At 58.8% G+C, this 23,637-nt stretch overlaps 1 protein-coding gene across 2 annotated transcripts; it reads right to left on the minus strand.

Annotated features, from left to right (window-relative positions):
• Window positions 1-6: 6 nt before the first annotated feature.
• On the minus strand, window positions 7-23,610 carry SH3GL1 (SH3 domain containing GRB2 like 1, endophilin A2). Of its 2 annotated transcripts, XM_038163630.1 has the most exons (10): window positions 23,434-23,610; window positions 7,557-7,625; window positions 7,390-7,462; window positions 6,747-6,890; window positions 5,186-5,319; window positions 4,105-4,263; window positions 3,605-3,708; window positions 2,834-2,958; window positions 2,329-2,382; window positions 7-228 (listed from the first exon to the last, which is right to left on the minus strand). In XM_038163630.1, the coding sequence occupies exons 1-10, from the start codon at window positions 23,476-23,478 to the stop codon at window positions 32-34; spliced, it is 1,104 nt and encodes a 367-aa protein (XP_038019558.1). In that variant the 5' UTR covers window positions 23,479-23,610; the 3' UTR covers window positions 7-31. The 2 variants fall into 2 exon arrangements, with proteins under 2 accessions (XP_038019558.1, XP_038019559.1); XM_038163631.1 differs by lacking the exon at window positions 2,329-2,382.
• Window positions 23,611-23,637: the final 27 nt, after the last annotated feature.

A 23,637-nucleotide genomic window follows, 5' to 3' on the forward strand; every position in this document is an offset into this window, starting at 1 on the left:
CTCGGGACACTCGGGGCGGAGCGGCGCCGATTCACTGAGGTAGCGGGACCAGCACTTCCACGTAGTTGAGCGGGAAGAAGCCGGACTGGCCGTGGATCATCCCCTCGTACCAGTTCTCGTCGATCTGGTTCGTCAGGGTGATGATGTCGCCCTCCTTGAAGCCCAGCTCGCCGTCGTTCTCGGGCTCGAAGTCGTAGAGGGCTTTGCAGCAGGGCTGGTCCAGGGGGGCTGCGGGGACAGCGGGGACACGTCAGCAGAACGCACACAGCCCTGCCCTGGCACCGGGATTCCTGCCCTGGCACCGGGATTCCTGCCCTGGCACCAAGGATTCCTGCCCCGGCACCGGGATTCCTGCCCTGGCACCGGGATTCCTGCCCTGGCACCAAGGATTCCTGCCCCGGCACCGGGATTCCTGCCCTGGCACCGGGATTCCTGCCCTGGCACCAAGGATTCCTGCCCCGGCACCGGGATTCCTGCCCTGGCACCGGGATTCCTGCCCTGGCACCAAGGATTCCTGCCCCGGCACCGGGATTCCTGCCCCGGCACCGGGATTCCTGCCCTGGAACCCCGGCACTGGGATTCCTGCCCCGGCACCGGGGATTCCTGCCCTGGCACCGGGATTCCTGCCCCGGCACCGGGGATTCCTGCCCTGGCACCGGGGATTCCTGCCCTGGCACTGGGATTCCTGCCCTGGTACCGGGGATTCCTGCCCTGGCACTGGGATTCCTGCCCCGGCACCGGGGATTCCTGCCCTGGCACTGGGATTCCTGCCCCGGCACCGGGGATTCCTGCCCTGGCACCGGGATTCCTGCCCTGGCACCGGGATTCCTGCCCTGGTACGGGGATTCCTGCCCTGGCACTGGGATTCCTGCCCTGGTACCGGGGATTCCTGCCCCGGCACCGGGGATTCCTGCCCTGGCACTGGGATTCCTGCCCTGGCACTGGGGATTCCTGCCCTGGCACCAGGATTCCTGCCACGGGCTCGGCCTGGACTGGCAGGGCTGGCTCCACCGGCCCTTCACTGCTCCCTGCAGGTCCCAGCACACTCCTGGAGCTGCTCCTGCCTGCAGCTCCTGCATCCCACCCTCAGGGGGATGGCAGAGAAGCCAGTTATCCCTCCACGTTATCCCTCCACGTTATCCCTCCTCGTTATCCCTCCACGTTATCCCTCCTCGTTATCCCTCCTCGTTATCCCTCACAAGAGCTGAGAACCTGCCCTGGAGCTCGGTGGTGGGGTTGGACGTGGAGGGGGATTCTAGAGGGGTCACCTCACACCTGAGGGTGACAGAAGGGACAGGACAGCAGCTGCCTCCCTGGTCACGAGGCTCCAAATCCATGAGCAGCCCCTCAAAACTCAGGAGAAGCCCGAGATCTCATTCCCTCAGCTCAGCTCCAGGATTTAAGCATCACCTTTTGGCTGCAAAGGGATTTTCTGTGGGATTTCCTGCTGGGAGAATCCCAGTGGGAAGGGACAGAGCTGAGAGAGAGCTCCAGGGCCTGCAGGACCCCCCAGCCCTCCCCACTGTGCTGGGGCTGTGCCAGCCAGGGCAGGGGAATGGCAGCAAGGGCACAGCCAGCTGCTGAACATCCCTGGCAGTGCCCAAGGCCAGGCGGGACAGGGCTTGGGGCAGCCTGGGACAGTGGAAGGTGTCCCTGCCATGGCAGGGGAGGATGAGATGGTCTTGAAGGTCCCTCCCAACCCAAACCACTCCATGATTCCAGGACCCACAGCAAGGGAGGGCCCAGCATGGCACGAGCACTCAGAAATCACCACAAGCAGCAGCCAGACATGGATGGGTTTGAGAGAACTCCCCAAATCACCAGGCTGGTCCCACCACCACGGCCCTGCTCCAGGCTCCTTCCTTCCCAGCACAACAGCTCCAAGCCCCAACCCAGCCCCGGGATCCCGAGGTCCTGCAGGAGGACCCACAGACCCCACATCCCACAACCTCCATGGGCTGAGGCTCTGCCTCCTCCCTCCAGCCTTCCACAGGGACACGGGGAGCAGGAGCGGGAGGGATCCAGGCTGGGTGCTTGTAAGAACAGGGAAATCCTTGAGGTGCCTGATGTCCCGTGGGAAAGCACCTGATCCCCAGGGATCAGGACATTCCTGGGTGCTGGGAGCTGCTGCAGCTCCCCCGGGTGAGCCAGGCCATGCTTTCGGGGCTGGAAAATCCCACTGGAGCGTGGCTGGGTTAATGGAGGGCTCAGCTCAGGCTCAGCACGGAGGGATGAGCAGCTCCAGGGAGCAGCAGCAGCAGGGAGGAGCAGCCAGGAGGGACGGGGAGAGGAGGCCACACACGGAGCAGTGCAGAGGGGGAAACTCACGGATACTCCTGACGGAGGCCCGGGACGGCTTGTCCGACCGGAAAGAGGCCGAAGCTGCTTCCAAACAAAAGAGAGACATGCTTAAACCAACAGGAACGGGAGACAGGGACAGGCAGGGCCCAGAGGGATCTGTCAGGAGGAACAGCAGGGCCCCCATGCTGTTAGAAACCCGCCAGGATCAGGGAGAGAGGGAGGGATGCAGCGGGATGGAAGACAAGGAGGGAGGGAGGGAGGGAGGGAGAGGCTTCAGTTTTCCTGTCTGGCACTGACAGCGAGAGGCCCAGGCTGGAGACCCCTCTGGCACATCCCCAAAGCCAACACAGCAAAGGCTCCTGGGTCCCAGGAGAAAAGAGCCCAATCCAGAGGCATTCCCGACGTTTTCCAGAGCCGCAGGCTTGCGCAGGAGCATCCAGCACAGCAGGAACATCCTGAGCAGGCAGGGCAGTGCCCTCCTTCCCTGGCAGGCTGCTCCAGAGGCGCCAGTGAACACCTGGGACAACGTTACCTGAGACTTTGGGGGTGGGGTTGCAGGAGAAGCCCCCGTTGGACTGGTCGGGCTCCCTGAAGTCGTACGTCTCCCTGGGCTTGGGTTTGTATTCCCTCTTGGGACGTGAGGAGGCCTCCCTCATCCTGGGACAGGGAAAAGAAACGTGGCTGAGCGCAATGAGGGATGGAACAGGAGGGGATCAACGCGGGGTTTATCCTCCCGGGGGGCTGCACAGGGCAGGAAGGGGTTTGGAGATGGGGATTTGCACAAGTCCCCGTGCTGGAGCCTGTGGAAGGTGGGACTTCCCCAGGGTTTGGGATCTGCCCTCGGAGAGGGCCCACACACCCCAGGCTGTGCTATGGAATGCTCAGGAATCCAGGCCAGCAGAGGACACTCGTGCTGCAGTTTGAAAGCTCAGACTTGGCAGGGTCCTCCCAGCTCCTCCCTGCCAGAGCAGGCACGGGATCCACTCTGCAGCTTCTCCCAGGAGGGAAGAGCAGCAGGCAGCACTGCCAGATCCCTGAGCGGGGAGGCTGAGGAAGGAGAGGTGGGACGAGCCTTCCTCAGGCAGGATTTGGGCTGGATCAGACCCCCAGCTAAATTCAAATCCCACCTGGAACCAAAGGAATTGGCTTTTTCAAGGCCAGGCAGGACAGGGCTCAGAGCAACCTGGGGTGGTGAAGGTGTCCCTGCTCCGTGAGCCCCAAGGTCCCTTCCAACCCCATCCCCTGGGGACTCTGTGACTCCAAGGGGCACTCAGGAGCTTCCAGAGGAGGCACAGGGACTCACCTGCGCTTGAGCTTCTCGGCCAGCTCGTCCAGGATCTGCACGGCCTGCCTGTGGTAATCCAGCTGGGCGTCCACCAGGGCTGACAGCTGGCTCACCTGCTCGATCTGGGCAACACCAGGCTGGCATCAGCACCTGCCCCCAGCTGCACACTCCTGGGGAGCCCAGGGGGAGCTCTGGGATTCAGCTGAGACTGCACAGGACAGAGCCCATTTCCTGCCACTCCGGGTTTGCCAGCTGGGAAATCCTTCCCAGCCCTTCCCAGCTGGGTTACCTCCCAAACTGATCCCCCCACCACCCCCAGAGGAGCCTGCTTGCTGTCTGTTCTGGCCAAGAGCTGGCTCAGGGGCTAAGCAAAGGTCTGTCACATCAGCCCTGGGCTTTCCCAGAGCAGAACCACAGTCAGGAGGAGAGGAGTGGCAATCGGTGTGTCATCAGTGCCTCCCTCAGCAGATCCCACCCCAGGGACGCAGAAGCCCCCAGCTCTGCTCTCCCACACTCACATCTGTCTCCAGGAGGTTGTGCATGCTGGTCTCTGCCACTTCCTTGGACTCCTCAAACTTCTCCATGGCCTGCCTCAGCTCCTCATCGGGGATCTTGCCCTGCCGCTTCTTCTTGTAGTCGAAGTCCAGGCGCCTCCCCTCCAGCTTCTTGAGGTGGTGCTGGGGAAGGATGGAGACAACAGGGAAGAGGGAGAAGCCAGAGGCTGGGGAGGGCAGCTCCAGTTACCGGCTGAGTTCACTGGCGTCAGAAACCTGATCTCCTGTGGCTCCCACCTCGGCTCCAGGTGGGAGAGAGGCCCCGGGGTGTGATGGGGGAATGATTCCAGACCCTTTCCACTGAGGAAAAGGCTGCAGGGCAGCCCGGGTCTGCTCCCCTCAGGAGCTTTTTGGGAAGGTGAAGAGCTGTGCTGCTCCTTTCAGCTCCCCAGGAGCCGCAGGGATCTCTGGACAGCAGGAATGTAGGTTCTGGGCACTGCACTCCTGGATCTTAGGGCAGGGATGTTTAAAGCAGCCCCAGGCAGGCACTGAGGCAGCACTTGGTGGTTATTTCACCCAGGACAGCAGTGACAGTGAAGAGTCCCTCAGGAGACTGGCCTGGGAACTGGAGGCTGGGATGGATCCTGCACTTGTCTGTGTGTAGCACACGGGAGCTGCTGAGCTCCCTGTTCTCCCAGGGAGACCCCAGAGGGCTCCTTGGGATGCTGAGCAGAGACCTGAGGGGAGCTCGCTCAGAGCTTGGAGCACAAACTGATCCCATCTGGGAGCTCACAGCACTAAGAACCCAATTCAGCAAGCCCAGAAGGGGTGTTGGGATGTGTTCCCATGGCACCCTCCATCAAACATGGCAAACGGAGAACCATTCCAACCTGCACGCAGCCTTTTGGGCTGCTCAGGAGCAGCAGGAGCAGCGCTGAGCAGGGAGGAAATAGCAGAGAGTCTGGAGGGAGAGAACACACAGAGTGCAGGGGATTCCTGCCAGCCCCTGGTTCCCGGCACTCCAGAGCAGGCAGCTGCGTGCCCCAACAGCCAAAGAGCCCAGAGAGCAGGGAGGAGAGAGGAGAGCAAAGCACGGCGTGTTTACCTGGATCTCTTTCAGGTCCTTGTCACACAGGTTCTGCAGGGGATCAATGAAGTTCTGTTTGACCTCGATGTCCAGCGAGTCCTTCACCTCCGCCAGGCGCTTCATGGATTCGCCGGCGTCGAGGAGCGCGTCCCCTGCAGGGAGGGACAGGGACAGGGACAGGGAATTCAACGGAGCCTGAGGCCCAGGGATCTGCCTCACATCCCACAGCCCTCGTGTGTCCCACAAGCGTGGAGTGGTTTGGGTTGGAGGACCCTAAAGCCCATCCAGTCCCACCTTCCGCTGTCCCAGGCTGCTCCAAGCCAAGCCCTGCCCAAGACAGTCCCAGAGCTCAAAGTCACTGAAACCTGCTCAGTTCCATCCTTTTCTAAGGCTCTGGTCACTCTGACACTTAAGCCAGGCAGACTTGCAGCAAAGCGTATTCAGTGCTGGCTTTTTAGTGCAGAGGAAACACTGAGAGATGAAATTATTCCTGTGCAGCTTTGGCAAAACAACAATCTCAGCAGAGCATGAACACAGGAAAATACATGAATGAGAGAGAGGGTCAAGGGAAAACATCTCTTCACTGTCCAGCTGGAAAAATCAATAGAGCAGAAGTGTTATTTCAATTCTAATAACTCTGAAAAACCTGGAAGGGAGGGATGGAGTCCTCAATGCTGCTTTAAGGAGGCCATTAAGGAAATAGAGTTCGGTGTGCTCTCCTAAAAGCTTCCTTCCCTTGCTCTCCTCAGTCCCCGCGAGCCAGGATTGATGCAGAGCTCTGAGCTGGCCAGGGAGGATCTCCAAAATCCTCTGTCAGTCCCAAAAGCAGCCAGAGGTTTTTCATTTTCCCGAGGGCAAGGCAGCTCCTCCCTGCCCTGGCAGAGCCAGCTGTGCTGCCAGGGGGCCATCACGTGCGCTGGCCGAGGATCCAGGGGATTAAAACTGATGTCACCAAAAGGCTTCACCCCCTCCTCCCTGCCAGTCACACGTGGCTCCAAGGAACAGCCAGAAGATTTCTTGGCTTCAGCCTCCCTATGGAATCACAGCAAGGTTTGGGTTGGAAGGGATCCTTAGGAGCTGTGTGAAACTCCCAATTTTGTTCTGTCCCGTTCCTGCTTCGCTGCTCAGTTTAGAGGGAAGTTTTCATTTCATGTGCAAATTTATCTCAGTGTTTAATAAGAAAGTGGGTTGAGATCCAGGATATGGGATCACACAGTAACAGAATGGTTTGGGATGCAAGGAGCTTAAAGCCCATCCAGTCTCACCTTCCCCTGTCCCAGGCTGCTCCAGCCTGGCCTTGGACACTTCCAGGCATCCCTGGGCAGCCTCAGCTGCTCTGGGCACCCTGTGCCAGGGCCTCACCCTCCTCACAGGCAGGAATTCTTTCCAATATCCCATCTAAAGCTCCTCTCTTTCCCTTGAAATCTGCTCACTCTGGAAGCTTCTGAACCCCTTTTAAGCCCCACGCACCGTTCAGTGCCACAAAGTTCACCCAAACCCTTCCAGAACTCAGAGTGCCACCTCAGAAGTGACCCAGGAGCCTGCCCCACTCCCCCCCCAGGCCCAGGGGGCAACTCACCGAAGTTGGAATCCTCTCCCAGCTCCTTCCCATAGCGGATCATGCACTCCCCCAGCAGCCCCTCGGACTGGGGGTAGCCGGGGTTCTTCACCTGCCCGCGGATCTTGGACATCGTGTTGAGCATGGTGAGCTTGGCTCTGGAAGCTGCCACACAAACACCTCAGCCTCTGCCTCCTCTGCATTCCCTGCATCCCTCAGCAGGTTTTTTCCCACCCCCGCTACACCCAAAGCCAAGAGGCTCCATTGTCTCCATCCCCCAGGAATATCCCTTGCTAAAAAAAAAGGTTTTTTGCCAAGACACAAAGCAAAAATAGCTCCCCCCTGCTTGGCCAGGGAAGGGCAAAGGAGTTTCCCCAGCCCCCCCAGGGCCCCTGGAGCAGGTGGCTGGAAGGATGCAGGGCTGACAGAGCCAGCCACCCCTTCCCAGCCCAGAAACACCACTTTTCCTGGACATTCAGAGAAAAACGGGTCCCCTTAGGGCCTCTCTGAGGCAAAAGCTGCATCTGTTCTGTCCCTGCTCAGCAGCCTGGATTCAGGGCAAGAGGGGTGCTCAGATCTCCCCCTGCTCCAAACCCGGAGCAAAAGGGATCTCCCTGATCTCCTGCAAAGCTGGGAGGGGGACAGGGGAGGCGCAGGCCCTCACCTGGGTTGGGCTGGAGGTACTCTATGGTTCTGGTCAGTACTTCTGTGACAGCCTTGCTGGTCACGTCCACTTTCTGCAGGAGAGACAGGAGCCCGGTGAGGATCAGCTCAGGGATTCAGGCAATCCCACAGGAGTGGTTTGGGGGATTCCTCTGGTTCCCCACTCACCTTTTCCATCTCCTTGAAGTCATCATCTAACTTGGTCCCTTCGGCCCCTCCGACCTTCTCGCTGACCAGCTGTGGAGAAAGGACACGGGAGGAGGATCAGGCACTGCCTGAACCTTCCCACCTTGGAATTCCACCCAGGAGGAATTCCCTGGGACAGAATGGGAACAGGGATGGTCCACACAGCACCTGCAAGAGAAAGGAGGCGGCAGAAACAGCCCAAGCCCCTCAAAAAGACCCCACCAAAGCCCCAAACATCCCTGAGCACCCAAAGCTTGGCTCAGTCAGGATGTTCTCACCCACCAGGAGCTCCACGGCTCCCTAAATCCCAGCCCACGGCTCCAACTCCAACGCCTGCTGGAAAAAACAAGCAGCACAAACGTCTCTCAGCTCCATTTGGAGCCAAGGAGTCGGTTTCACACACAGCAAAATCCAAGTAAACAGCGAATGAACACACTCAGCTCCCAGCAGGCAGCACGGAGGAGCCTGGGGAGCACAGGGGGGGATCAGCCACCACTCTGGAGCTGCTGGAGCAGCTCGGGATCTGGGACGAGGCGCTGGAATTCTCTGTCAGAGACGTCTGACAAGCTGGGAAGTCAGGGTTCATTTCATGGGAAGGCCTCAGCAGCTTCTTGAGGGGATCCCTCGGTCCAAGAACAGCCCCAGGCTCTGACCCACAGCGTTCCCTGCACGGGGGGACAAATGGCCCCAGTAACCCCCCCAAAGTGTCCTTCCCTGCAGCCCAGGCAGGAAAATGTTCCCCTCCCAGCCCCTGCACTGCCCGGGGATGCAGGACACGGGAATTGGCCAAAACTGGAACCACGGAATGGCTGAGGTTGGAGAAGACCTCCGAGATCACAGAGTCTGACCACGTTCACCTCAAACCCCTGTCCCCAAGTGTCCCCGTCCCCAAATCCGTGTGATTGTTGGACACCTCCAGGGATGGGGACTCCAGCACTGCTCTGGGCAGCTGTGCCAATGCCTGGCCACCCTTCCCATGAACAAATTTCCTCTGATTTCCAATCAAAACCTTCTCTGGTGCAACTTGAGGCCATTTCCTCTTGTCCTGTGGTTCCCTGGGAGCAGAGCCCACCCCCACCTGGCTCCACCCTCCTGTCAGGGAGCTGTGGGGAGCAATCAGTGATGATTTTGCTCCAAACAACAGCAAATTCCCCATACAGACATCCAAAGTGGTCTGGGAAACCGGGCACTGGCTCCCAGGGTTCCAGGCCTGCCCCGGGGCACTGCCAGCACTCCTCCTGTTTGTGCTGAAAACTCCAGATCTGAAGGAACAATCGGGTTTGTTTACTCCAACATCAAATATCTGATTTTTATCGAGGCTTTCTTCCTCTGGAACACTCCTGCTCCCGTGAGGATACAAAATGGGGCTGGATGTTTTCTGAGGAAGAGGGGGAGGGATCCCTTTAGGGAATGATCCAGGTTCAGAAGCACCTGGAGACACCAAACCAGCCACAGGGGAGGGAAGGGAAGGGAAGGGAAGGGAAGGGAAGGGAAGGGAAGGGAAGGGAAGGGAAGGGAAGGGAAGGGAAGGGAAGGGAAGGGAAGGGAAGGGAAGGGAAGGGAAGGGAAGGGAAGGGAAGGGAAGGGAAGGGAAGGGAAGCTCTCTTGGTTCACCCAGCTCTGGATTTCACTCTCCTGCTTTAACCCTCTGATAAGGGACATGGGACACAGCCAGAGTGGACCAGGCTGGGCAATCTCTGCTCCCAGTCCCTGCCATGCCATGCCCAGCCAGCCCTCAGAAGCAGCTCCAGGGGATCCCATCACCCCCAGAACCCATCCGAGTGTGATTTCCTGCTTTCCTCGGATGCCTGCTCCTCTCCAGGGCTGCCAGCACACACCCCAGCCCCGAGCTGGGCAGGCACGCTTTTCTCTCGAGCCTGGAAAACGTCCCAGGAGCAGCTGCCAGGCCTGCCAGGACAAGCTCAGCAGGGCACAGCTCTGCCCCAGCTGCCACCCTCTGTCCCCTGCCAAGAATCCCAGAGCCAGAACGGGATCCCTTCCACCAAGGTTGCAGCCCTGGAAGCCTGCACTGTTCCCTGACACACCTGGGAAGGCTGCAGCCACCCCAAGCAGCTCCAATCCTGCTTTTCTGCCTGGATTTGTGGCCTGGGAAGCTGTAAATAACCCCTGCCAGGACTCTGCTCCGAGGGGCCAGCGTGCCAGGCTGGCAGAATCCATCACCACAGAGATTCTGGAGAGCCCAGGGAAGTGAAGGAAGCAAAACCCCCTCATTTCCAGACTAATTTAATCCTCCTTTTGACGTCCAAGAAATGCTGCTGCTGCCCTGCTGGGAGGGAATAATAAGATTGAGGTTCTCTCCCTGCTGGCTCTAATTAAACTGGGAGGCGTCAGCACGGGAGGAAGGGAGGAGGGACTCCATCCCCACACCCCCCAAACCCGTCAGGAAGGGAGACAAACCAACACAGATCCCCCGGACACGAGCCTGGAGGAGCTGCCACGGGTTCCTTGCTTAACCTGGAGCCTCAGCACGCTCGGGGAGCTGAATTTCCAAAGTGCCCCTTGGGCATGCCATGGTGCTGCCCCCAAAGGGCTGGGAGCATGGGAAAGGGGTGCCTGCCTTCCCTGGGAAGGATGGGAAGGGGGTGCCTGCTTTCCCCTGGGAAGGATGGGAAGGGGGTGCCTGCCTTTCCCTGGGAAGGATGGAAAGGGGGTGCCTGCCTTCCCTGGGAAGGATGGGAAGGAGGTGCTTGCTTTCCCCTTGGAAGGATGGGAAGGGGGTGCCTGCTTTCCCCTTGGAAGGATGGGAAGGGGATGCCTACTTTCCCCTGGGAAGGATGGGAAGGGGATGCCTAGTTTCCCCTGGGAAGGATGGGAAGGGGATGCCTGCCTTCCCCTGGGAAGGATGGGAAGGGGGTGCTTGCCTTCCTTGGAAAGAATGGGAAGGAGGTTCCTGCTTTCCCCTTGGAAGGATGGGAAGGGGGTGCCTGCTTTCCCCTGGGAAGGGGGTGCCTGCCTCTCCCTGGGAAGGATGGGAAGGGGATGCCTGCCTTCCCCTGGGAAGCACTGACCTCTCCAGGATCCATGGAAGGAAGGAAGGACGGGTTTATCCATACATTGCTTGGCCTAAGGGAACTGGAAGGCAGTTGGAGGAATGCTGGCGCTGCAGATTCCAGCAGCCCTTCCCCCAGGAAGCAGCTATGGGGCTTTTTGGGGGATGTGCTGACAACTCTTCTGCATTTTGATTTCCTGAGCAGCCAGAAGAAGGCTTGGGATACATCCCTGTTCCCCAGCTGGGATCTCACCTCTGCTGAAGCCAGGCTGGGAAAGGATGAGGGCAGACATGGAAATGGTTAAAAACCAAAGCAAACCAAAGCAAACCAACCATTCCCTGGGAGTGGAAGAGCAGAACAAGTCTGGCCTCCCTGGTTTGTGGATGTGAAACATCCAAGGGCTTCACCCCGGGAGCAGGGAGAGCTGGAGCCTTTGGCCAACACCTCCCAGAGCAAATATTGGCCCAGGGCGCTGCAGCTGGCACTGGGCAGATACAATCTGCTCCCACTTGGCTGCTCCTGGCAGACATTTCACCTGGAATTCCACCCACAGGTCCTGCAAGGGAGGTGAGGGCTGGGGCAGCCCGTGCAGGCCAGCTGAGAGCCAGCAGCACAGCCCTCACCTCAGGCCTGCTTCAGGAAAAGGGCACAGCTCCAGCGTGCCCCAGACAGCTCCAGCCTGAGGTGGGAGCACAGGGAGCTGCCTCAGCTCCTGGGGGGCAGCGAGCATTCCTGGGAGCTCAGCATCCAGCCAGGCTCATCCTCAGAAGAGCTCATCCACAGGGATTGGACACGGCCCCTCTCCAGCCAGGGCTGCTCCAGCCTTGATCCACAGCTTCATTCTGGAGCCCACAGGGGATTCCTTCAGATTCCTTGGCAGAGCTCATCCACAGGGATTTGTGGTCATGGTCTCTCTCCACCCAGGGCTGCTCCAGCCTTGGTCCACAGCTTCATTCTGGAGCTCACAAGGGATTCCTGCAGATTCCCTGGCAGATTCCTTGGCAGATTCCTTAGCAGGGCTCATCCACAGGGATTGGACATGGCCCCTCCGCAGCCACACTCCACAGCTCCATTCTGGAGCCCACAGGGGATTCCTGCAGATTCCTTGGCAGGGCTCATCCACAGGGATTTGTGGTCATGGTCCCTCTCTACCCAGGGCTGTTCCAGCCTTGATCCATGGCTTCATTCTGGAGCCCACAGGGGATTCCTGCAGATTCCTTGGCAGGGGCGTGGGAATAGGAACAATCCCGACTTCCCCTTGTGGGGGAAGATCTTGGGAATGAAAGAACCATTGTTGGAAAGAGCCAGGGTGGCCAGGGGAGAGGCAGGAATGGTTGGGTGAGCGTGGAGAGGGGCAAGGAGGGATGCACAGGGATTGTCTGGCAGCTGGGCTGGGGAAGGAACACGGGAATGCTGCTCCCAGCTCCAGGGAGTCTGGCTGGGATGTGCCTGGGTAAATTCAGGAGCAGGGAGGATTAGGAGAGATTTTGGGAGCAGTGGTCCATGAGCAGAGCTGGGCAGCCCCAGCTGGGGAATTCCTGCATCATTCCAGGTGGAGAGGTGGGACAGAACAAAAGAATAAAAGGTGATTTTTGGGTTGCACCATCAGGAAAATCCCTGATAAACCTGGGAAGGTGCCAGCAGCCAAAGTTCCCCAGCTGAGGAGCTCCTCGAAAGCTGGAGAAGGGCAGATTCCAGCACATCCACCCTGAAGGTCTCATCAGCCCAGCTCATGGATGAGGGAGCTAAGTCCATGTTATTCTCTGCTAATCATCAGCTTCCCCATGGGATTTCACAGGCCTCATTTTGATATTTTGCTCTCCAGCCTTTCAATATTTTAAAACAGAAAATTATCCCTAATTCCCTCAGCTTCAAACGAGCAAAACACACCAAGAGAAGCCCAAAAATCAGGGTTTTTTTTTAAAAAACTCGCTTTCTTTTTTTTCCATCGCAGTCAGCCCTATTTATAACACATCAAACATTTGCCATCCTTGCAATCAAAACAGTTCCCTACAGTCGACTGAAAACCTTATTCCTGCAGACTCTGGGCTATCAAAGCCTTCCTCTTCCTCCCCTCCACCCTCCCAACAGCAAGTTCCCCTCAAGAAATACAGAAACAAACCCACAGATGAGCAAACAGAGAAGCAGCTCTACCCCGGCTCCCTTCATCCCAGCCCAGGGCAAAAAGCCAGCCCCAAACCCAGGGAAAAGGGGGTGGGAATGTTTTGAACCCCCAAAGCTCGGCGCAGGAGAAGGTGAGAAGGAAACCCAGGGTTAACTGGGATTGCTGGTGCCCGGTTTAATCGTGCCCAGTGGCACAGATTTGTGGGATGCTCCATAAAACCTAAACAGAGGCACCACCACCTCCCCGGCTCAGCAGGGTGTGACTCCCTGGCATTCAGCTTCATTCTGGGTCACCCCCATCGTCCCACGGAGCCAACGTGACCCTGCCCAGCTCCGTGTGGGTGTGTGGCAGCACAGCAGAGGCCTTCAGTCACTCAGCCAGTGGGGCTTGGCAATGGCAGGGCTGGAAAGTTCCCAAAACCTCCTGGAAAAACACTCCAGCCCAGCTGCAGCACCTGGAAAAGCCTGGGGGTTCTCCTGGAGTGCCCCACACGGCTCCGCTGCCATGGAGCTCCCTGAAGAACCAGCTGGTCCTGGGAGGGGTCCTGGGCCACCCCAGGATCCCAGCCCTGGTGGGATCAGCCCATCCCTGGGTCCCAGCCCTGGTGGGATCAGCCCATCCCAGGATCCCAGCCCATCCCAGGATCCCAGCCCATCCCAGGATCCCAGCCCTGCTGTGCTCAGCCCATCCCAGGATCCCAGCCCTGCTGGGCTCAGCCCATCCCAGGATCCCAGCCCATCCCAGGATCCCAGCCCATCCCGGGATCCCAGCCCATCCCAGATCCCAGCCCATCCCGGGATCCCAGCCCTGCTGGGCTCAGCCCATCCCGGGATCCCAGCCAATCCCAGGATCCCAGCCCTGCTGGGCTCAGCCCATCCCAGGATCCCAGCCCATCCCAGGATCCCAGCCCTGCTGGGCTCAGCCCATCCCGGGATCCCAGCCCATCCCGGGATCCCAGCCCTGCTGGGCTCAGCCCATCCCGGGATCCCAGCCCATCCCGGGATCCCAGCCCTGCTGTGCTCAGCCCATCCCGGGATCCCAGCCCATCCCGGGATCCCAGCCCTGCTGTGCTCAGCCCATCCTGGGATCCCAGCCCTGCTGGGCTCAGCCCATCCCAGGATCCCAGCCCTGTGCCTGCCCCAGAGCAGCCCGCGTTGGGGCGAGCTGGGCACACCCACAGCACAGCTCACAGTGATCTGAGCAACTCCTGACCTACTTTGAGCAGAAGAAAACAGATCCCAGTGTTTACTGCGCCGAGCAGGGGAGGAACCATTACCTCCAGCCTTGGAAGAGGGAGGCACATTGCCCAGTTCCCAGTGGCTGCCCCATCCCTGGCACTGTCCAAGGCCAGGTTGGCCGGGGCTTGGAGCAGCCTGGGACAGTCCGAGGTGTCCCTGGCCACGGCAGGGTGGGACTCTGTGACCTTCAAGGTCCCTTCCGACCCAAACCGCTCTGTGACCCTGGGATTTCTCGCATCCCCTCCTGGCAAACCAGAGGAGGAGGAGGAACAGGAGCTGCTCTCAGGCTCCAGCCCCTCCAAAGCACACCCTGCTGCTGGCTCCAAATGTCATCCCCACGGATGTGACCTGCCTGGGGGCACCTGGACGCTCCAGCAGCCCCTCCATTGTCTGATCTTCCAGACAAACAGCTCCCAGGAGCGCTTCCACTCCGTTACCCAACTCTCAGCCCTCTCCTGTGGTTCCTTCCCTGCGATTCTCTATTCCCATCTTCCACGAGAGGCCAGTCCTGGCTGAGCCCTGCACCCCAGAGCTGGGGACGAGCTCCATGATGGCACCACGGAGTCTCTGGCTCGGACAAGACTCGTGCCAAGGCACTCGAGGTGCTCGGCTGCCTCCAGCCACGTGCGCAGGGAAAACGTGTCTGGGAACAGCCTGAGCTTCCCACCCCCTCAGCAGCTGAGGCTGGCATCTCTCCCCTCCCCGCAGCGCCACAGGAATTCCTTGATCTGGAGCAGGAAGGTCAGGCTGGAACAATGAACAGCTCCTTCCCTTCCCTCTGCTGAGGTGGAAAGGCTTCCCAGTGACCTCGGCTCCTAATCTTATCCTATGGAACCGGCAGGGAAGAGCTGCACAGGCGGCTTTCCAGGAGCCACCTGCCAGCCCTGCTCCTCCTCCTCCTCCTCCTCCTCAGCATCGGGTGACTCATCTCCATCCAGCAGATGGGCTGCAGGAATGAGGACAGGGGAATTAAAGGCAAACCCGGGATTGCAGCAGCAGCAGCCAGCGGGGCCGGCCGGGCCAGCCAAGGGCGCCGCGAGGATGCTCTGCAATGCAGCTGCTCCTTCCTGGCTTTGGGAATTCCTGCTCTCCCAGGCTGCAGGGCACAGCTCAAACCCTACCAGGAACCCTGCTTCCCAGGCTCCCTGCTCACTGGGGTGATCTCCCAGCTCCTTTTTGCAGCAGGAGACAGAGAAGGGCACAACTCTGCCCCCAGAGCAGGCTCATCCCAAAGGATGAAGGTTTCCATAGGAGTCTTGGAATGCTCGTGCTGGAGGGATGGGGGCACCTCCCAGCAGCCATTTGCATCCTGTTTTCTCCTGTTATTATTTCTCACATGCTCTGAACCAAACCAGACACAATTTCCTACTCAGCTGGGGAAAAAAATCATGGAATTGGGTCAAGTTCCAGGGAAAACACAAACACACCAGGAGCAGCAGCAGCTCCTCTCTCCCAGCAACGATCTCCCCTCACGCTCTTCCAGTGACTTCAGCAACTGAGAGGAAGCTCACTAAACTGAGGGGAAACATGGAATACTGGCCTTGCATCCAGACTTCCTGCACAGCCTCCCCGTGTCCTACCCCAGTGATTCACAGCCTGGCTTTTCCAAAGCTGCTGAGCCATCACTCCTCGGCAGCTCCACCCGGCCCCAGGAGCCGGGGCAGCAGAGGCTCCTCGCCCTGGAGGCTTGGAGCTGCTCCTGAGATGGGATAGAAAAGTGCAAAGCACTAGAAGTGACTCCTAGGAATTGCAATCCTTGTTTTTTTTCCCAGCTGCAAAGCTTCGGGAAGAGCCTTGTCCTGCAGTCAGCATTTGGAAGGTGGGCCCACACAGTGCTCTGAGGGATTTCCCGAAAAAACAAGGAGAAAAAGAGGGAAAGGAGGGTGTAAGACACCTGTAAATCCCTGGAAAGAACAGCAAGCAGCAGAAGGGATTTCTGCTCCCTGTGAAAACCAGGAAAAACACCTCCCTGAGGTGCTGGGATCGCCCAAAGTGAGGATACAGTCAGGAGCTGGGCAGGAGCCAGGAAACCTCTGGATTTGCAGGATGGTGGGAGCAAGCCAGGCTGGTGGGACACAGAGAGCTGGGACACAGAGAGCTGCTGGGGCACGGCTCTTCAGCCATCAGGGAGATCACAAACCACCCAAATCCCCCCAAAGGAAGGCAAACTCCTGCTCCTGGCGTGGCTGGGTGGGAGAGCCCCGTGAGGAGCACGTTTCACACGGGGAGCAGGGCTCGGACATCAAAGGGGACAGAAGTGGCTGGGGACACTGTAAACACTCCTTTTCCTCGCTCCTTTGAATTCTAGGAAAAGCCCCGTGGCTATCAGAGCAGAGCACAGCATCCTAAGGAAAGGGAGAGTGGGAAGGGGTGACCCCAGCATCCCTGAGGCTGCCAGGGCTGGATCCACCCCCTTCATCAGCTCCTCCACAGCTGCACCAGGGCCTTCCCCACATCCCAGGGCTCCTGTCAGCTTCCAGCCCATCCAAGGTGCTGCTGAATCCATTTCTTCCCTCACTGCACGCTGAGACTCATTTTGGGATGGTTTCATTGGGATAAAATCCCCCCCCCAGCACTTGGCATCACTGTGGCCTTCCCGCCCTGCAGGCAGAGCCAGAGGTGGCCCAGAAATCCTGGGAGACGACATTTGGGAGATGTTTTATCCCAGGCAGGCACAAAAGGACAGAGCCTTTGCCCTTTAGAACTCCCGCAGTTCAATCAGGAGGAGCTTTACTGGGACAGGAGCTCCTCCAACATCTGGCACTCTGGATTCGTGCTGCCCCTGCTCCCTCGGACACACGTCAGCAGCAACAAGGATGGTTGCTAATCCAGGGGGAAAAAAATCAGGAAAAAAACCAAAAAACAACCCAGCACCTTCTCCTGCAGTGGGTTTGCTCCGGGTGCAGATCATTGTTCACCCTTCTTCTGCCTTTTTCATCATGAAATTGGGAAAATTAGGTTTAAATGCAGCTGATCCTGGCATGCCAAACCAGATTTGGTCAGGAAAGTGGTTAATAAATTATCACTGGAGAATAAAGTCTGGCCCAGCCAGGGGGTGCAGCCGGGTTTCCAGGCTCTAGGATGAATTATGAAGCATTTTCTCAATTAGGAAAAGCCCTTTAAAGCTTTAATCATGCAAATTTAACCTTCTGTCTCAAAGACAGAATTTCATTATGGAGATGTTTAACTCATCCTTTTTTTTTTTTTTTTTTCCTTTGGAGCAGAAAAGCAATTTAATTAGTGACCGTGCCATGAACTTTATTAATAGCCAGGCATTAGGAGATCCTAAAATTCCCAATGGCTTTAAAAGGACTGGTTCTATTAATTAGCTGTTGGTGGCAGTGCTGGAAGAGGGTTACAAGGCTGTTCTTGGAGGCAGGAGCAACCCAGACTCTCCTGATGGATCCTCCAGGACCTCGGGCACCTGCAGGCACTCCCAGTCCCAAAAGCAGGAGAGGCAGCCCCAGCTCTGAGCCTGGGCCAGGCACGGCCCTTTCCTGCCAGAGGAACCTTTCCTGAAAGCCACGGGATCCCTGACTGAAGGGATGGGGCTGAGGGGAACAGGAAAAGGAAATCTGTAAAAAAAATAAATTAATGATCACTTTTATAATCCCAGGGAGAGGCCAAGATGGGCTGGATCCTGCACTGGGTCCTGCCAGGGAGCAGCTTAGGAAAAGGGAAGCTCTGGGATGCTGTGGGGAGCTGGATCTCTCCCATCTGATCCAGGGAGGAAGGCTGGGACACGGCCGTGGCACAGCTCAGAGGGAGCAGAGCCACAGGAGAAGACAGGAGCAGCCTCCTGCCTGCTGCCACTGCAGGCACTGCATCCCAGGCTGGGTGAATCCGGGCAGGTAAGGACAGGGGAAGGAGCAGGGACAGCAGCCTCGGAGCCTGATGAAACACCCAGGGCTGGGATGCAGCCTGAGCTTCCACGGGAATGAGTTCAGCTGGAATTACACAGCCAAAACCAGCTGCATTAGGGATTTCTTTCATTTCTGGGCTTTTCGGGAGTTCTCCATCCTGCCTGGAGGGACAGCAGCAGGGATCCAGCAGGATCAGCCCCTCGCATCCCAGCAGACACCAGGCTGCGTTTGGCTCTGGGATTTCTGCAGCCTCGGGCAGGAGGAGCTGCCCTGCTCCCTCCCCATCAGCAGGGATCCAGCAGGATCAGCCCCTCGCATCCCAGCAGACACCAGGCTGGGTTTGGCTCTGGGATTTCTGCAGCCTCGGGCAGGAGGAGCTGCCCTGCTCCCTCCCCATCCCTGGTCCTCCCACAGGGACGGGGCTGGGAGCCCTGGCAAAAGGCACTGCCATGTGCAGGGATGGGGGAGAGGAGCAAGAAGGAGGGAAAAAAAAAAAAAAAGTGCTAAAGAAATGAATCAGCTTTTACAAGGCAGGCTGCCTGAGCTCATCCCCATTTTGCTCTTTCCCAGGAGGAAAGCAGTGGCAGGGAAAAGGGGGAGGAAGGATTTCCTTTTGCTCAGGCAGGAAGCATCCCCTGTGCAAGCAGCTGGATAAATCCATGATTTCATGACGTGCACTCAGCACAGCATCCCAGCACCACATGACCCCCCTGAGTCACAGATCCTGCCCTGATCCCTGATTCCCCCAGCTGCAAGCACAGGAGAACACTTTCCCTGGCTGACATCAGCCAGGGCAGGGAGCAAAGGGAGCAGGATATGGAGAGCTGGACTTTCCCAGCTCTGTTTTCTGCCTCTGCCTTCCAGGAACCCGAGCTCCCGTTACCATCAGAGCCCAACGGCTGCAAAAACCAACCTTAAAATGAGGGAAAAGCCAATTTATAGGAAACTCTGGAGAGAAACAACCCTGAAAAAATGAAACCTGCTTGGTTCTGGGGCTGCTCAGCTCCAACAACGATTGACCAGCCAATGCAGGGACAGGGTTTTGATGCAAATCAGCCAGGAAAAGGAGAGGGAATCCACAGGAAAAGATCCTGGCTGCAGGTTTTCCCCTGGAGGTGGCAGAGGCACCTCTGTGAGTGCCCAGTCAGCATCAGGCAGCCCTGAAGGGACGCACTGCCACCTCATCCCTGTCTCCAAGCGGTCTGGGGACATTCAGCCTCTGCTTTCCACCTGACACAGGTGGAATCATGGCATGGGCAAGGCTGGAAAAGAGCTCTGAGAGCCCTGAGTCCAGCCCAGCAATGGCTCGCTGCGGTGTCCCCAAGTGCCACACACACATGGCTTCTGAACGCTTCAGGGACGGCGACTCCAGCACTGCCCTGGCAGCCTGTTCCAATGCCTGACAAGCTTTTCCATGGAAAAATTTGCATGAATATCAAATTTCAGCCTCGCTGAGGCCGTTTCCTCCCTCCTGTCACTCGCTCCCTGGCAGACTGAGCCCTGTCCCCTTCCAGGAGCTGTGGAGAGGAATGAGGTCCCCCCCGAGCCCCCTTTTCCCTGTGGATCTGCAAACACAGCAGCAGAAGAGCCTCCCCAGTGCCAGCACAGCCCCAGGGGAGGATGCTCTGGGCTGGCAGCAGAGCTGGAGGATGTCACCCCAGCAAACGCAGCTTTGCCCCAGCCTCGGGAGCAGATTAATGTGCAAAGCTAAAGGCAGGAGCTGCAGGGGAATCCAGCCCAGGTTAATGTTAACACAGAAACATCAGGTGCTCTGGGACAGAGGTTGGCAGGAGGCTCCAGGCTGGCAGGAATCAGCAAAATCCCTCGACTTCCCAGTCCAAATTCCCACGTATAGATAAGGAGCTTAGAGGCTGATGCTGCCAAATCCCTCCCACAGGAACTCCCTGCTCCCCGCTTTGCTCACGGGGAGCTGAGGCCCTGGCACAGCTTCCCAAAGATGCTCTGGCTGCCCCATCCCTGCAGCGGTCTGGGACAGTGGGAGGTGTCCCTGCCCACGGAATGGGATGAGCTCGAAGGTCCCTTCCAACCCAAACCACCCCAAAGACACCTCCTGCCTCCAGGAGAAAGCCTGGAGAGGCCGACGGGAGCAGGGCTGAGTTAGTATCACAAAAAAACCCCAAAATGAACCAAAAAAAACAGGGAGCTTTTGAAAGGTTCACCTGGGAAAGGGAAGAAAAACCCCACGTGTGAAAGCAAAGCACAAAATCAGCGCAGAGAGAACCTGGCTGAGGAGGGAAGAAAGGAGAGCCAGGGAGAAGTGAAGGAAATCCCAGTTCAGCAGCACCAGAGCAATGACCACAAGGGCCAGACAAAAGGGGAAATGGCCTCGCTGGCAGCTGCACCCTGTCCCCTCAGTGTCACACACGCTCTGGGAGTGCAGACCCCTGCTCAGCTCACAGCAGCACCTGGGGGAAGCTGCCGGGGCAGGGAAAGCTCTCCCTGCTGGCCCGGGGAGCTGGGGAAGGGCAGGTCCTGCTGGGCTGAGCTGCCTGTGCCGGGCTCTGGAGCACATCCCAGGCCAGGCAGGGAGCAAGGGGCTCTTTATGGCCAAAAATACCCCTGGAAGCCTTGGGAGCTGTCATCAAACACAGGGAAATGTGTGTGTGTGTCCAGGGCTGCTGAGATTTAATTAGCACTCGCCTTTTCCCCTGCTGGAAAATGGCTCTGGATGAGGAGGAGGAGGAGGAGGAGGAGGAAGAGGTGGTGGCTGGGCTGTGGCTTGGGCCAGCTCGAGCTGCTGAGCCCAGGCAGGCCTGGCAGGGTTTAGGCTCAGCTCACCCAGGCCTTGGGAGCACGTTAATCCAGTTTGGAAGGGCAGCAGCACCCAGAGCTGAACCCCAGCCTGGCTGGGCTCGGAAGGGACCTCAACGCCATCCTGTCCCAGGCTGCTCCAAGCCCTGTCCCACCTGGCCTTGGGCACTGCCAGGGGGTGGAAGGAGATGAGCTGCCAGCTCTCCCCCAGGGGCAGCACCCAGCAGCCGTGCTGGCAATGCCAGGGCTCCCAGCCCCAGCTGGGCTCTGCCAGGGGCAGCACAGACCCAGCCCTGCATTGCCCCGGCCCCAGAGAGCTGCTCCTGCTGCCAGGGGAGCCGGGCAGGGCTCCTGGGATCCCTGCAGCCCTGCTGACACCCCCAGCATTCCCAGGAACAGCAGCCTGCCCAGTGCCTGGGGGATTCCAGCATTCCCAGGAACAGCAGCCTGCCCACTGCCTGGGGGATTCCAGGATTCCAGGATTCCCATCAGTTTGTACAAAACCCCAAGGGTGCAAACGAAGCTGTTTCTACACCAGGAGGTCCCTGTGAGCTCCAGGCTGGATGAAACCTTGGAGCAGGCAGGCAGGGACTTCCCACCCTGCTCCCAGCTCCAAGCTGCCGCTTCTCCCCCTTCCTCAGGATGTTTTCTCCAGCTTTCTTTATTTTTTTTCAGAGAACACTTCGCAGTGAACAGGCAGAACCTGTTCTGGACACACTCAGAGCTGCTCCCCATCTGCAGCATTTGCCAGCACGACTCAGATTTATATATTTTTTTTTTCCAGGATACTCCAGGCTCTCTCCTGCGTGTGGGCGCCCGGCTGCCTCACCCAGGGGAGCCGTGGGCTTGGAGGAATCACGTGGAGGAGGCCCAGGAGCCAAGCCCTGCTCCCCCTGATCCTGCTCAGGGATCCCAAACCCTCTGGGCTCCCTGCAGACCCCGCTCCTGGCTGCGTTTGCCTCCAATTAAGGACAGACGTGGAACAAAACGTAACGTTTTAGGAAAGATCTTCCACATGTTGGGCTCTGGCAGCTTCTGAGGGCTTGAAGGGAGCCAAAAAATAACTAATCCTGCTCTCCTTCAGCCAAGGGCTGAGTGGGACCAGAGGGGAGAAAGGGGGGAAAGGGAAGGAAGGCAGGGGGAGACAAAAAAAAATGGCCAAACTGGAAGCAGAGCCTCCCAGTCTCCAGTCAGAGCATCTCTAAGTCATGGACACCTCTGTCCCTGTCCCTGGAGCACTGCAAGGGGTGGCAGCACCTCTGGAAGAATTTGTAATTCCTCCAAAACATGGGTTTAAAATGGTATTTTAATATCTGGGGTTTAAAATGATATTTTTGGGGCTTCGTCTGGGGTTTAAAATGATATTTTTTTGGCTTAGGAACACGTTAGTCCTGAGTCACTGAGGGCTTTTCACCTCCTGACACCACCACAGCACATCCAGGCCAGCAAAATCCTCCCACACCGAGCCTCCAGCACGACCTTTCCCTGTGGAAGTTGTGAAAAAGCACCAAAAAAAACCCCTCCACGATGGGTTTAGTGGGAGAGGGGGTGGAGGATGACTTCAGGAATTTGTTCTTTTGCTTTGCAGGGTAAATGAAATGGATTCGGGGAAACAGAGCCAGGGAAGAAGGTGACACGCGTCCCACACAGGGGTGGGATGAGCTGGAAGGGTTTAAACTCAGGGATGGAAAACACCATCCGTGCCAAATTCATCCGGAATTCCAACCAGGGGCAGGAAGGCAGCAGCAGAGGGGGGATTGTGATTCCTGAGCCGTTCACAGAAGCGGTGGGGAGGAGAATTCTGCTGAGGAGAATTCTGCTTGGAGGGGAGTCGGGAATGGCCACCCCTCATTGAGGGACAGGAGAAGGTGTTGGTGAGCCCTGTCTGAGCCCATTCCCAGCTGGAATGGTTGGTGAGTCCTGCTTGAGGCTCATTCCCACACGGAATCATTGGTGAGCCCTCTTTGAGCCCACTCCTACCTGGAATGGTTGGTGAGCCCTGTCTGAGCCCATTCCCACACGTTTGTGAGCTCTGTCTGAGCCCATTCCCCCCTGGGATGCTTGGTGAGCCCTGGCTGAGCCCATTTTCCCCTGGAATGCTTGGTGAGCCCTGTCTGAGCCCATTCCCCCCTGGAATGCTTGGTGAGCCCTGGCTGAGCCCGTTCCCAGCTGGATTCGTGGCGGGCTCACGGTACATCCCGTTCCTCCGGTACATCCCGTTCCTCCGTCCCAGCCCGGCCTTGGGCACCTCCAGGGCCGGGCAATCGGGGGAAGAGCTCCAAGGACGGGACCTCCTCCCTCCCGGCTGGAATTCCCGAACCTCCGGAGCTTTTCGCAGCCCGTTCCCGGCCCGGGGCTCCTCCAGCGCCGCTCCAGGAAGCGGGAGCTCCCCGAGCTCACCGGGGCCGCTGCTCCCGGGGCTAAATCCGCCTCTCCCGGCCGGTTCAGGGCTGGATCCGTCCCCGTCCCGCTTTAGGGACCCCCACGGTGTCACCGGCCCCGCTCCCACCGGAGGAGTTTCCCTGCCCGTGTCCCCTCGCCGGTGGCACCGGGAGAACGACTCCCCCACACCGGGCCCCGCCGAGGGGTCCCAGTTCCTTCACGGCCCGCACCGAGCCCCGGGATCACCGGGAGCCACGCTGAGAACCGGGAGATACGAGCCCGGCATGCGGGGCGTGCCAGGCGGGACACCGGCGGGTACCGGGGGATGCCCGGCGGGCCCAGTACCGGGATAACGGCGGGGATCCGGGACAGCGGCGGCCGGGACGGGTTCTCCGAACCGGTAAGGGCAGAGCGGCCTCCCCGGAGCCCAACGGCGGCGGGAACGGGCGCGGGGCGCCGGTGTCTCACCTGGGTCGCTTTGTAGAACTGCTTCTTCAGCCCCGCCACCGACATGGTGCCGGTGCGTTGGCCCGGTGGCGGCGGGGAGCCGGTGCGCGGGCGGCGGGACCTGGAGCGGGGGCGGCGGGAGCCTCGGGAGCCTCAGGACGCTCCGCCCGTCCCAGCCCGGCCCGTCCCCGCCGCCGCTTCCGCCGCCGCCCGGCCCCGCCCCCC

This window comes from Motacilla alba, chromosome 28 (assembly GCF_015832195.1).
Source record: "Motacilla alba alba isolate MOTALB_02 chromosome 28, Motacilla_alba_V1.0_pri, whole genome shotgun sequence".
Taxonomy (NCBI): domain Eukaryota; kingdom Metazoa; phylum Chordata; class Aves; order Passeriformes; family Motacillidae; genus Motacilla; species Motacilla alba.

Coding starts and splice junctions, on each gene's coding strand:
- SH3GL1 (XM_038163630.1), bottom strand. CDS start 23,478: ATGTCGGTGGCGGGGCTGAAGAAGCAGTTCTACAAAGCGACCCAG. Junction 3,709..4,104: donor ACAACCTCCTGGAGACAGAT/GTGAGTGTGGGA, acceptor GGTGTTGCCCAG/ATCGAGCAGGTGAGCCAGCT. Junction 2,383..2,833: donor CCCCACCCCCAAAGTCTCAG/GTAACGTTGTCC, acceptor GTTTGGAAGCAG/CTTCGGCCTCTTTCCGGTCG.